The sequence below is a fragment of the Pelecanus crispus genome, chromosome 19, assembly GCF_030463565.1.
Source record: "Pelecanus crispus isolate bPelCri1 chromosome 19, bPelCri1.pri, whole genome shotgun sequence".
Lineage (NCBI taxonomy): Eukaryota > Metazoa > Chordata > Aves > Pelecaniformes > Pelecanidae > Pelecanus > Pelecanus crispus.
In genome coordinates, this window is record NC_134661.1 from 884149 (window position 1) to 898132 (window position 13984).

Consider the following 13984-nt stretch of genomic DNA (forward strand, 5'->3'; position numbering starts at 1 on the left):
CTCCAGCCCTGCTGTGCCTTAGACCTGGGAATCACTGCTCCAGCAAGATACGTGTCACCCACCGTCCCAGGAAAAATGGAGCTTGGGGCCAGACAGGGCAACAGGGAACCTGCTGTCACCTTCTGCACCTACACCAGCTGAGAGCAAAAAGCTGCCTGGGCCACTTTACACAGCGATGAGCGGTGATGCTGGCTGCCAGCAGCATGGGACTTATCCTGGCCATGGGTGCCTGGCTGCCGTGCAGCGGTCCAGCCCATGGTAAATCATCACCACTCTGGCTTGCCTCGTGCTGGTGATCACCTTAACGGACACCTGAGGATGCCGGAGATCCAAAACCTCGAGCCTGGTACAGCAGTTAACCAGCTCTCTCTGCTCAGCCTTGGCACCTTGTTTTTTCCCCGGACTTACCTGACTTTGACTTCCCACCATGGTGCCCTGCCATGCTTTTATCGGCGAGCCCCAGGAGCCCGCCCTTATCAAACTCCTAATCCTCCTGAAAGTTCTTACAGACCATGGTCGCATCACCCCGTAGCCCTGTCTTTGGTAAACTAAACCGATCAGAGCCCTCGGAGGGTCTCAAGATGTTGCATGGTTTTCAATCTTTTAATCATTCTCTGGGCTTCCCTCTGACCTCTCTCCAGTTTATCAACGTCCTCCAGGGACCAGAAATGCCAGAAACACAGCTTTTCCCAGCTGTTGATAACAGTGGTAAATGCCCACGGATACACCCACCCCATAACTACGTATTTTGGACCCTGCCAGGCAGCTTTTCTCTCTCAGTCTGTACCCTTCAAGTTGCCTCCTCACAATGTAAGCCAAGTGCTTTATTGAATTATGAACATATGGCAGCAAGACTAATGTTTTCACCACCTGGGCTCATCGTGATGCAGCATCCATGCATATAGGTTTGTGTCTCTTGTCAGGCACTAGACAAGGAACGGCGCTGAGAAATTGTCACGACAATTGGCCCAGAAGCTGGGGAGAAGCAGGACCAAGACCTATTAGCTCATGACCTTCAGGGCCTGAGTGCACCAACAGCCCTTAATTTCCCTGACGAACCTCATCTGGGGCCTCTACCCAAGAGCTCTTCACCCATAGGCCCAGGAGCTGTATTTAAGCTCAGGCTCTGAGGTAGACTGGATTTTTTGGCTTGAGCTCAGAGATGCTTCATCACTATGGACTTTCTGGAGATTGCTGTGGTTGACCCTGCTACAGCCACCAAACCTGCTCTGCTCCTCTGGTGCTGTGCCCTTGGTGGTAAGGGTACTGCCCTGTGCTTGCTTTCTTGTTGCCCTGTGTGCCCTTCCCTTGAGGAACAGCCCTGTTTTTGGTGTTGAGGATGTGGTGAACCCTCAACCTGTTGCAGGACCTTCCCCTGGCAGTGTCCCTGAGCTCTGGGTTAGCCTCTGAACCCCGCAGCATCCTATAATATGGCTACAGGAACTGTTCCCTGTCCCCTTCAATAGGGATTGGGGTAAATATGAGGATTTTCAGTCAGCTATAGCTCTTCTGTACTGCCTGGCTGTGACTGCAGGGGGGCTGCATATTAATCAGTTGGCGGATTGGAAATTCAGAGAAACAAAGAAATTATCACTCAGTAGAAATGGTTTCAGGCAATCGGTAACCTGAACAGTGTTTCTTCTTGGTTGACTGGAATATCTGGAGCGCATGAAATATGAGTTGGGTTTTAGTTTTACTGGAAAAGCAGAAGGAGGGAAATGGAGGAATGATCTTAAAGGGGGTCTCAAAAGGGAAAGGTTTCTCAGACCCCCCCAAAATCAAAACCTCCCATTCAAAAAATGGCTAAAACTGGCCATTAGTTTTTCTGAAGGGTGTTTTCCTTTTTTTAATGTTTCCCAAGGTTAAGACAATCACAAAAATGGTCAAATTAGGGTTTCTCAGGCATGTGTGGGTTCTGTGGTGCTGGAGGTGACAAGCTCTGACGCAGCTGGTGCTGGCTGACTGCCCCTGTGCACGCCTGGCCCCGGAGTATTGCTCTTCCCTGCTTGTGGCAGGGAAGCATTTGTGGAAGGGCCTTGTGAAAATCTCCATGAAGTCAGGAGAAACTGAGGTTCAACATCACCAAATCAGTCAATTCCATCCCCCTGACCCTAGGAAAAAGGGAAGATGCTTCCCCCATGCAGAACAGGACTCCCCTTCAGACCATCCCTGACAGCTGCTTAAAATGCCACAGAAATCTCTCTACTGCATGCGAGATGGAGCTGCAGCCTGAAAGCTTTGCTTCAGAAGAATTTTTTTTTGTTGGAAATATTTTAAAGCAAAAAATAAAGGAGATGCATACTTTCTTCTCTGATACCCATTACTTCTGGGTCTGAAAGGGAAAGGGCTTAAATGTTGGCTCCCCAGGGCCCGGTCTGAGCAGTGGAGAGGAAGGCTTGGGTTGAACAAAATAAGTTATAAACAACTGCATGTCAATGGCCTGGCTTTTAATTAATTCCACTTGATTTGAGAGAGGGAGAGGTCAGCGCTCTCTGGCTTTAATTAGTGCTGCCTCTTGCATTGCGCACAGGGAGATGGGGCAATTCCCCCCTCTGTTCGCATCCATCAGCTACGCGGAAGCGGCTCGGCTTCGGCTGAGGTATCGGCGTGCTCTGCCGAGCGACGGGGAGGAGGAGCGGAGGGTGTTTTGGCTCCTTTGCTTTTCCAAGCGGATCGGTATGTTGTTGGAACGAAGCTGGGTGGAGGCTTCACGGTGGTAGCAGAGGGTGAAATGTTTATTAAAAGACCTTCGGGAGCTGGAGAGGAACGCCTTTGACTCCTGACTTTGAAATTTGCTTGCATTCCAAATGGCTGCAAACTGACCCATTTTACGTCTCGAATTTTGTTCTTTAGAAAATTTCATTGGAAACGTCAAGCGTTACTGAACCTTTAGCACTTATCAGGTGTCTATAAACAGGAGAAGGTGTGGGTACCAGTTCTGAGTATGCTGTTGATTGCTCTTTGATGTTTTCCTTTATGACCCAATAAATGCTTTCCGCTTAAATGAAAAAACGCCAACAACCAACCCTGACAATTCTTCATGGAAAACTGCAGTTGGAGGAGGGGACATATGCCACCGTGACCTCCTTTCGGTCCAGAGGTTCTGCTGCTGGCCGTGTGCTGCTGCACACAATATTAGCACCACACCCAGGTGGGATTTTGGGGGGAGAAGTGGGCATGCCAGGCAGTTATAAGCCGTGAGAGGGTATGGAGCGCCAGCCAAATTTGGAGCGGAGCCCATTTTGGTGAGAGTTTGTAGTTTCTCACTTGCATCCTCCCGTTTTCCTCCCAGCCCTTCCATCGGGAAGGCTGTACGGGATGATGTTGGGCGAGTCTCAGCTCCGCAGAGCTGAAGGCACTGCCCTAGATGTTTTGGGGCTCTGTGAAGAGCAGTGTCAGGCCTGCTACACTTTTCTGAAGCAAGAGAAGAGCACAGCCTTTGTCCCCAGCCCCATCCTGCCTCACCTTGGAGTAGGTGGCTCCGTTGATGACTTCTCCTTTCCGCATCCAGATGATGGAGGCTGCTGGCTTGGCGTTGTCCGCGTGGCAGGTCAAGTTGAGGGGGTCTCCTGCTCTCAGGCTGATGATGGGCCCCCCCATAATGACAGGATCATCTGGAGGAACTGCAAGGAAATAGCACAGAGGAGACAATGCCATTTGCTAGCATTAAACCAACCTTCCTGGAGGTACCTGTGGGGTCTGGGCTGCCAGGACCAGCCTGTGACCTCTCAAACCTCTGCAGAGGGCTTTGATGGGGCTGTGGCAGCGTGCAACCCCATCTCACTGCGTTATAGCCGGCTTGTCTTTTGCTGCTTGCATGAAAACTGTGCCGCGGGTTTGAAGTACAGCGGCAGAAACCGGCTGAAGTTTTAGAGGGGACACGGGCCGGGTGGCTGCCTGAGCTTTGCAGTAATACGAAGGATCAAGCCTGTGGTAGAGAAAACCTCCGAGGGCTACTAAATACTCAGAAGCACTTCTGGCTCAGGATGTCCCTGAGCTGCAAACTGTGGGAGGATGGAGAGTATTTGAAGGAAATATCCCTGCTTGCTGGCCCTGTTCTATTCCTCCCCAGGCGACTATAACTGGCTGCTGCTGGACACAGGATATGGGGCTCGAAGGGGCTTTGATCTGACCCCCATTCCTCTGACTGCAAATTGGAAGGTAGCTGAGCGTGATTTGGAGGACAAGGGCAAGGGAGCTGGGTTTGGACTGTTACCTATTGCACTCATGGGGGGGAAAACCAGCTTATTATGGGCATCAGGAGCGTGATTTCCAGACCGCCTGCCTGTGAAGAGGGCTCCCTTGCTAGCCCTCCAGCACGGAGGGATGGAGGAACCCCAGAGCACTCCCTTGCCCTGCTTTCATTTCCCTGTCGCTTTTGCTCATCATCTGTGCTGCTGTCTCACAGCACAAAGGGGTGTGAAACTCCTCTCATTCGGCCAGACTCCCTCTCACCGTGGCGAGTCTTTTAAGCGTCTCCCTCTGTGAAAGCAGATTTTGCCGGGGATGTCAAGAAGACATTTAAGATCTCAACCTCCTTTTGAAACCATCTCAGCCTGACAGCCTGTGTGAGGCCGCATCCTCATTACAGGATGTGGCTTTGCTGGTATCACACAGCCCCCGGGCATCTCTGTTTTCTTGTCTTGGGAAGCACTTCAAACCGGAGACAAGGAGGGATGGAAATAGAAAAGTGGGAGATGAGGGGCACCTGAGCGTGGTCTCCTCTTGTGACTAGCTCCGGCAGCCTGGCATCTCTAAACACCCCTAGCATGGTAAAAGATGGGAAATTCAGCTGGGGAGAGGGGTTGCCCTCTCATCCTGCAGAGAGGACCTTTCATCTCCGCTACCCTGATTGGGTCTGCTCTAGCCAAGACCTGCTCTCAAGATGGAGAGGTCTGTACAGCAGTCAGCCTAGCTCTTCCCAACCAGGTCCTTTGGGCAACCAAATGCAGATCTTGCTACGGATAGACACATTGCCCAGCCACCTCATGGCCTGTTTCAGGAGCTCCTGAGGCCCACGCAGCATAGGGAAGCCAGCAGAAATGTGGAGGACGCAGTGGAAAAGCATCCCCACTGCAGCCCCTCTTGCCCAAGCAGAAGAGTTCGTGCTAGCAAAGGGTGTAGGAAGAAATTACTGCTTCGCACCCAGCTCAGGAGCAGTAGGAAAAAGCCTCCTACCCTTCAGCATCCCTACCGAGGGGATGCAGCTGGGGGAAAGCTGCCAATTTTCCACCAAAGTGGAGCTGCTTTTGTTACAAGTCGGTGCTGCTGGCACCAGGCTGAGCCATGCAAAGTGAATGCTCAAGTCGGGCTCTGCAATCCCCAAGTACGTCTCTGCTGCTGCTCCTGAGCTGCCCCGGCGTTTTAGCTGGACGAGAAATATTTAAAAACTTCTCGCTGGCTCCTCCAGCGCTGGGCAGAATTCAGGAGATGGGAAGGGATTATGTTCTCTGACAATTCAAAGGTGGCTGCCTGCATCGGCACAGGATTTGTAGGCGAGGCAGATGTGCTGGTTGCACACAAGGCTGGTCACATACGCATCTGCCAAACGCTGTGAGTAATGGGATTTTTCAGCTCAGTGGGTGGAACCCAGGGACTGAGGGGGGGCAAAAAAAAAAGCTTTTCTACATGGATCCAAAATGTACATTTTTCCACAAGAGTGGAAGAAAAAAATGTGAAAAAAATCTGTGGTTTGGGTTAGTTAAAATGTGTCAGCCCCTAAATGTGAAAATGTGGAAAATTCTGCTTAATTCTGATGCTATTTAACTATTAAGGAAGTATTTCTTTCCACTTTTTAAAAACCAGCCCCTTCATTGGATGAGTTTATACTGTTTTTTAAAAAAACACGGTATTTTTCAATAGTTTGTTTTCCCCTCACTGAAGCTATTAATTGAATTTGACCTCAGCTTGTAAAATATTGGAAATTCATCTTGTGGAGCAGGGAAAAAAAACCAACCCACAAGCCTCTCACTGAAGAGCATCTTGAAATTAAATGAAGAGACTTTTACGGTGGGTTGTTTAATATTCCTGACTGGTGTCCTGTCCCACTGGCTGATATCTGAAGGCTTTTTTTTTTTTTTTTGGCTGTCACTAGCTTAACATCACCCTCTCAAAGAAGTCCAGCCTGTCCCCTAGCTGCCCATGAAACCTCGGGGACATGGGACAGGGAACAATCTCATGCATGGAGGCGCTTGTCTTCCCCGTGCCAGAAAACTTTGGTTTCCAACCAGCTGTTTTGCTCCTGTTTCCCTCTTATGGGATTAGCAGCAAGACTTGGGCAACTGCTTAAGGAGATGAGAAGAAGAGAGAATGGGTCCTGATTATGTCTTCCCAAGTAAGTGGTTGTCATCCCCCAGCTATTCATGGAGCCATGAATTATTGATGGTCTCCAGGCTCACTAACCAGGGGATCTGGCTGGGGAGGAGAGGGTCTGATGAATAGGGATCGGCAATGTCTCTCAACAGCTCTAACTTCTGCAAAATGAAGGATGGATGTATTCCTTCCCCAAACTCAAACTCCACCCTGGGAAAGGAGGAGGAGGAAGAGAAGAATGGAAGATAAAAAGAGGAGAAGAAGAAAGAAGGGATAGCGAGAAGCCAGTAGCATAGAGCCGTGATCCATTATTCATCCGCTGTGCTCCCAGGATTGGTTATTATTATAAGGCACCACTACAGAATCCGGTCTCCTAATTTTTAATCATGTAGATGTAGAAGTGCTAGCCTTTCTGATTAATACAGGGATATAAATAGGAAGAGTTGTTTGGGGTTGGGCGGGGGTTTATTCCTGACAGCAAAGAAAACGGAGTTAACCTTTACATGCCTGGAAAGTTTAAAAAGAGAATGGAAGAGAAGGGATCCATGATGGCTCAAGCCCACAGGAGTAGGAACAAGCCAGAGAGGTGGAAGACATGCAGCTGCTTATGGGGTGGGAATCCAGATGGATTACCCCCAAATGGACATTGCACTGAGACCTTCTGGGATGGGAGGTGAAACTCCTCACAGAAGGTCTCCTGCTCCTCACAGGACCTCAGCTGGAGAACTGTTCTCTTCACTGCAGACAAAACTTTCCAAAGAGACAATGATGAGCGTCACCCCATCAAACCCCTGATTTTTGTCAAAAAACACAGGGCTTGCTGAATATTTTCAAACTAGCCTTGGACAGGCGTTAATCTGTTCTCCATAACTGTCGGCTGCTTGGATGAGTAAGGACAGCTCGGGGTCTCTGCTCCTTGCCCTTTGGAGTGCTTTGGGAAAAGCCTGTTTTACAGCACTTCAGCATAAAGAAATACAAATAAATGTCTGTTGCTTTTGGGCTGTGCATTCAGCAACTTCTTAAATTAGTTGGCTAGTTAGAGGCTTTCCTGCATACAGTCCTGCCCTGCAAGACTGAACTGTATGATTAATCAAGGAGACCATGCAGAATTATTCAGCACTGAACTAATACCCTAGGCTAACACTGCAGCTTTGACTAAGAAATAACATAGATGTCTCTAAATGCTGCTGGCAGCTGGTCAGCCGGACAGCATTGTGGTGAGCAGACAGAGCCTCAATTATTAGCAATATTTATTGAGATAACAGGATCCTCCAGGCAGGAGTCAGCTCCTAGAAGTGGAGAAAGCAAAAAGCCCTCCAGCCACCGGTACTTCTTCCTAATTAAGGCTGGCTGCTTTGTTATTGTGGCTGGTACCTCCTCGCCGCTGGGTTTGCGTAACAAACCTCCTCTTCTTGGGACAGCGTGAAGAGATGCAACCCCCAAATGCTCACGGGTGGGGAAGGGCCACCCAGCTGCTGGGCTGGAGAGGCAGATACCGAGCAGCCCCTGAGGATTGCTCTGAGCCATGGATCTGCAAGTAATGCCCAGCTGATGTTAGAGTCGGCACCAGTGTCCCCTCCGCTGAGGAATGGGATCCGTGGGTAAGGCATCGCTGATGCATTGCTCATCTTCCCTACGGGCTCTGTGGTACTCTGGGCTCATCTTACATGTGTGTTAAGCAAATACCAGTGACCAGAAGATGCTCTTGGTGATCACAACATAGAATCATCAAATCGTTTAGGTTGGAAAAGACCTTTAAGATCATCCAGTCCAACCATTAACCTAACATTACCAAGTCCACACTAAACCAATTAAGGGTAGACTAGACTAAACCATGTCCCAAAACTAAACCATGTCCCATGCTACAAACCATTGGAAGGTGCTTCCCAGCCCCAAAGCTGCGAGTCTAAGCGTAGATCAAAAGCATCCCCAGCCCTCCACGGTGGTTTGCTAACAGCACTTGGTGGGCCAGCTGCCTTCCAGCGAGCCGGCACTCAGTGAGAACACAAGGCCCCACGGAGATGATGAAGCCAAGCCGAACAAGGGTACGTTTGCTCCTGTATTTTGCCTCTACAATAAGGAAAGCGTGGTGAGCCCCAGGGAGACAGCCTGGAGGGATTCAGCTGGCTCAGCTGACCCTCTCGTGCAGCGAGGGTGGATCTGGAAGCTTTGCTCTGGTGCGGCGAAGTGTTTGTGTATTCAGACATCTCACCGCAGGCTTGTCAAAGAGGCATGTTTGCCTCTTGTAGACAAGTCAAGCTTATGAGGGCATCATTGTACACTTGCCCTGGGCGGCTGTACCCCAGCGCTGCCCCCATCTGCATGCAAGTTTTTGCACTACAAACCCCGCAAAGAGTTTTTTTCCACTGCAAATCCAATCTCTGCTCCACGCTGGGGCGTTTTGAGTCCAGGTTTGCTGGCTGGCAAGGAGCTTGTGAAAGAAGCAGTATTCAACCCGCAGCCTCTGTGGTCTCCTTACCTTCCCAGGAAGATCCTGGCCTGCTCCAAAAAGGAGTGGACACTTGCCCTCTACAAGTGGTCAATGTAGCAAGACTGGCGGGGTGTGACTTTGACGACAAGCTCGGTGCCAATGACGTTCAGCAAAATGCTGAGTTAATTAGCTGCTGTATCATTTCTGTGCTCCACTTGGAACATCCTCTCCTCGATAACTGCAGGGAACTGCCTCCTCTTTGAAATCAAAGTCTGCTTTCCCCACCAGCTTTAGACGGGTTTTGCAGAGGCCAGTGGCGTTCCTCTGCAAGATGCTCTTGAGATTTTGGAGAGGGGTTTGGCCACGCTCATGCACATTGAACTGAGTTTGGGACAGATGCTGAGAAAGGCTGTGGAGCTGATCAAAAGGAAAGAGCAGCTCTCCTACCAGGTAAGATCAGAAGAGATTGGCTTCTTTAATTTGGGAAAATGAAGACTGGGGGACTATGACTGGTTGCAGTGAAAGAACTGGGGGAAGGCTGGGAGAAGACGAGGGGGGAAAAAAGCAGGAAAATTTGGACACAGGGGAAGAAAGAAGGTTCTCTCTTTCATCATGTATCTAGGATAGCTTCCCAAGAGGAGGAAAAGGGGCTAGAAACCAAAACTGCTTTTAGGATGGAGCTTGCTACACTGGATAAAAGAATCCCCTTATAGTGGTTGTGTTTCTGGCAGTAGTTTTCCAGCAGACTGCCTAGGATCTCACTGTATTATCAAGCCTGAAGGCTACAAATTGTGAGGGCCTAAACCACTGCAGAGCAGCTTACAGCTACACCAACGTTTAGCTTTTCATTTATCAGGACTTTACACATTTAGGATTCAGATTTCCAGCAGTTCTTCAGAGCTAGGAAGGATATAAACAGGCTCTTAGGTTTTGCCCAACACTTTATTATAAAGGCTGAGATTTTGCTGTGTGGGGGTGTTGTCATAGGTTATGTTTTTCAGGGCAGCACTAACCGGGGACTAACCAGGCAAATCTGTGGGGCTCAGTGACCTGGGCTCTGGAGGAAACCTAATTCTGGACTGCAACTGCATCTTCCCCTCAACCATCTTGACAGGCATCCATTCTACCTCTCCCCTTCACGATGCAATTAGGGTTGCAATCCCTTTGCAAATGAGGAGCTTTGGCAGGTAAGGAAAAAGGGACAATACAGAGCAAAGTGCTCTGAGTTTGCAAATGGGGTCAGTCGCAGGGCTGAGAGTCCTGACTCCAACTCGTAATATTCCCTCCAAGCATGACTGACCAGATTTTTCCTTTGCATCCTACATCCGAAACCTGGAGACCATTTCTGTCTGCAGGCTGCTCAGCAGAACAAGGTTTCAGCTGTTCTGCAAGGAAAACAATCAGCGAAGCTGCCTATGTCCTCCTTCCCTACCTAAGGCAAGCTGAAAAAATTCAGCCTGTGTTGCACGCTGTCAATTTACAGAGGCCACGCTGGCTACAGTGCCGACGCTGGCATTGCTTCAAAGAGTGCAGCCTCCCACCGGGGTGCTGCCAGCCTCTGGCCCTGCTGAGATTGGCAAGGGATGGGAGGCTGGTCATTTGGAGGAACGGTTGGACTTGATGATCTCAAAGGTCTTTTCCACCCTAAATTATTCTTTGATGCCTACGTGACTGGCACCCTTCCTGCACCGAGCCCTGGCAGGGTCACCCACCCTAGGAAGGGGGCAAAGGGGATGGGGCCCTTGGGTGGCAATCGCTTGGTCCGTACAATACAGATGAGTCTTAACGAGCTGCCCCAGAGCCCCTGCTCAGCCAGGGAGGGATAGCAAGAGGGGGGATGTCACGTCTAGAGGTCCTCAGCTGTCCCCCCGTGCCCAGCCTGCATCTACCCCAGCCTGATGCTGCTCTGCTGCCTTGTTCTCCTCGCTGACCCGAGGGAGCTGAGCCTGGACAGCCTGAAAAATGCAGGGTGGCTGTGGATGCCCTCGGAAAGGCGCCTGGCTGCTGCCGAGTGAAGAAGGAGAGGAAACAGATGCAGGTGAACAGCACAGCCTGGGGAAAACACGCTAAAAAATAAATCAAAAGCAACAAGGGGAGCAGGGAGAAAAATAGTGATGAAAGTTTAAATAGTGCATCTTTTTCTCGGTCCTATTTGTCTTGTGGCACTTTGGGGTGCGTGTCTGAGCAGGAGGGCGGGTGGGTTGCCAGCGATGATGCCTCCTCTCCATCCCAAGCCACGCGGCCCTGGCAGCTGCCGGAGGGTGACAGCTCAGCACCCAAAGCATCCCTGTTTCCTTCCTGTCCGTCTGTCTCTGCAGCTGAGTGTGCTGCAGGGACCCTCCTCACATTAAGAAGCTCACGGGGAAAAAACCGCTAATATTTCCTAAAACCTTCCCCCCTGCCAATGATTTGCCTCTCTTTCCATCCAGCCATGGAAAGGCCCACACTTTCCAGATTCCTTTGGGTCAGCAGGCTGGATTTCACCGGTGGGATGGTGTCCTGCTGGAGAATCCAGATTCTTCAAACCCAGAAAAGCTTTGCAGAGATGGCTTCGTTTAATTGCAGCAAGGCTCTGCCTGAACTCGCCAGCTCAGCTCTCCTCTCCTTTCCCACTCTGCCCCGGAGGGGCTGGTCTTCCCCCACCAAATCCCTCTCCAGGTCATGTGGAGGGCTATCACTGTAATACTCTTTGCTTTTTCAAGCTGAGGCGGGGTTTGGTCCCCAATTCTTTCCTAGAGAGTGTTTTAAATATTTGATTTTCATGTTGGATTGGAATTAAACCAAACTTCAAAGTTCTGAAATCCTCTGCGAGACCTGGCTCTGGGCAGCATCCATTCTTGGAGAAAACATGAGCAGACCTGACACAGGATAAGTGAGCATTTGTATTCTATTGAAAAGCCTTTCATATGAGACGGGGGGGAAAAAAAAAGTTTTGGCAAACCCCTCCAAGCTTTAATAAACAGCCAGATGCTGTGCATGCAGGCAGACAGCTAGCTGGCCGGGTATTGATTGTTTACTTGAAATAGTCTCTCCGCAAAGAGTAAGAAACTTAAAATTTCCTCTTCCAGTTGAAAAGGAAATACAACCCCAGCAAATATATTGCATTTGCCAGTTTTCCTCATTTAATTTTCCCAGGCAAGTTGGTGTTTGGATGGATCATGTCAACAGCTACTGCCAAACCCTAATTTGGGTCCTGAAGTCTTTGGAGGGAGCTGTTTTGCTTTGCTTGTGTCTACAATAAATTGCCCTGGCTCTCCTTAAACCAAAGGGTATTGCCGACAATGAAGGGGAGAGGTGGATGCGTGACCCGTGGCAATCGTGAGTAACGGCTCCAATTCTGCCTGTCAGGGGATGGAGGAAGGTCAGCGTAAAGCTTCCCAGATGCGTCGGGAGGGATGGAGTAGGAATGGAGGAAAAACTGTCTGCCCAACTGGCCTTGTTACCACTGTAACTATGCAATTCATAGAATCGTTTAGGTTGGAAAAGACCTTTAAGATCATCCAGTCCAACCATTAGCCTAACACTACCGAGTCCACCACTAATTAAGGGTAGAGTAATAATTAATTTCATGTTTCCTGGCTTAGTTTTTAATGAAAGTAAAACCAGGAATCACTAAGGTTGGAAAGGATCTCAAGCTCATCAGTCCAACCATCAACCCAACACCACCATGTCCACTAAACCGTGTCCCCAAGTGCCACGTCTACCCAGTTTTTGAACATCTCCAGGGATCATTAACATGATCCCTGTGTATCTCAAAGAGGGGAAACTGAGGCACAGACAGACTATGTGGTCTGCTTAACTGGAAGTGGAGTCACCCTGAATCCCAGGCTTTCCCAGCTGGATCAGCCCCTTGTCTGCTTCATGCGGGATGCCCAAACCGCAGCCCTCCCTCCGGGCTCCACAGAGGCTGCAGCATCTTCAGCAATCCTACACTGGGCTAGAGTTTAAGATACCTTTGGGGGCGATGCTAAAATTAAACAGCACAGCCTTGGGTTCATCTGTCTCGGAACCGAAAACCAGCCAGCAGGCATGGAGAAGGAGCAGGGACCTGGTGGGTCAAGTCCCCAAGCCCATGGGCACCAGGGAAGAGCCATACTGCAGAAGGGTCCTCCAAGCACATCCCTCTTCACTGCAGCCACAAACCGCCTCGGATACCCTCCCACAAATAGAAATAGAAAAAGCAAAAGCCGGTGGCATAGCCTGTCTTCCTCCCAACTGCAGGACATGCCCGAACCTTCTCCTGGAAGGGGGGATAGGCAGGAAAATTGTTATCTACCCAATGTAGGCCAGCACCCCCTGCCTCCTCCTCCTCCTTCTCCTCCCCCTCCCCCTGCGTGCATGGCTCCTGGGTGCAGACTGACAGATCAGAGAATGCAGGCGAAAAATGGAATTCATTATTTTTCTGGTATGTCAGATATTTTCAAATTGTTTTAAAAAAAAAAAAAAGGGAGGATTATTACTGTTCATTAAAAAAAAATAAAAAAAAAAAAAAGAAAGAAAAAAGGGAAGAAAGTAAGCTCTGGAGCAAACCCCATGAACTGGCCCTCTCCTTCAGCCAGCTGCTGCTGGTGGGAGCTGCTCTTAGATCTCATCTTCTGCAGGATGGGATGGATGGGAGAAATCCTGCCTGCTCCAGCAAGGTTCAAAGCCCCGAGCCCCGTCAGAGCCGCGTTGCCCGCTTCTCACCCGCTCACAGGGTGCTCGCCTGTTACCGAGAGCAGGTCTCACCTGCAGAGCGCTGCATCCCTGCTGCGCTCTGCAGTGCAAATTTACGGCACTCAAGCAAATTGGAAAATAAATGCCCGCTGGGTGACCGTCCTGGTGCGCTCGCTGGGCACATGTCCCCAGCGCCCCGGTGTTGTTGGTCCTGTAGAAACCAGGAGGTACCATGGAAATTCTGTGATGGACACAGAATGGAAAGAGAATGGCACAGCTGGAAAAAATGGGAGATTGGGACTCAGTTGTTAAGATTAGGGGCTTGATTATCTGGATGCACCCCGAGGCTGCAAGTGCCTTGACCACCGTTAGCCAACACCTCTTCTGTTAATTAGCCACAGGTATGTACTAGCCTAATGGCAAGTGCTGAGCCCTTACAGGGACAGCAGACCCGGCAGAGCTGAACCCTGCACTTCCCTTCAGGTGGGCTTTGCTGGGAGCCCGGTGCACCAGCAAAGCACCAAATGCGTAAGGTAAGGAGCTGAAAGGGGAAGGATTCATCCCCCTGCCCTGGTATGGAGAGCG

General features: G+C 50.1%; 1 protein-coding gene across 1 annotated transcript in view; it reads right to left on the minus strand.

Moving 5' to 3' along the window:
- The window catches only part of KIRREL3 (kirre like nephrin family adhesion molecule 3), a 135150-nt gene that overhangs the window by 59631 nt on the left and 61535 nt on the right, over positions 1–13984 (minus strand). The window contains 1 exon segment of the mRNA XM_075723397.1: positions 3466–3623. Within this exon segment, the coding sequence (XP_075579512.1) occupies positions 3466–3623 (158 nt within the window).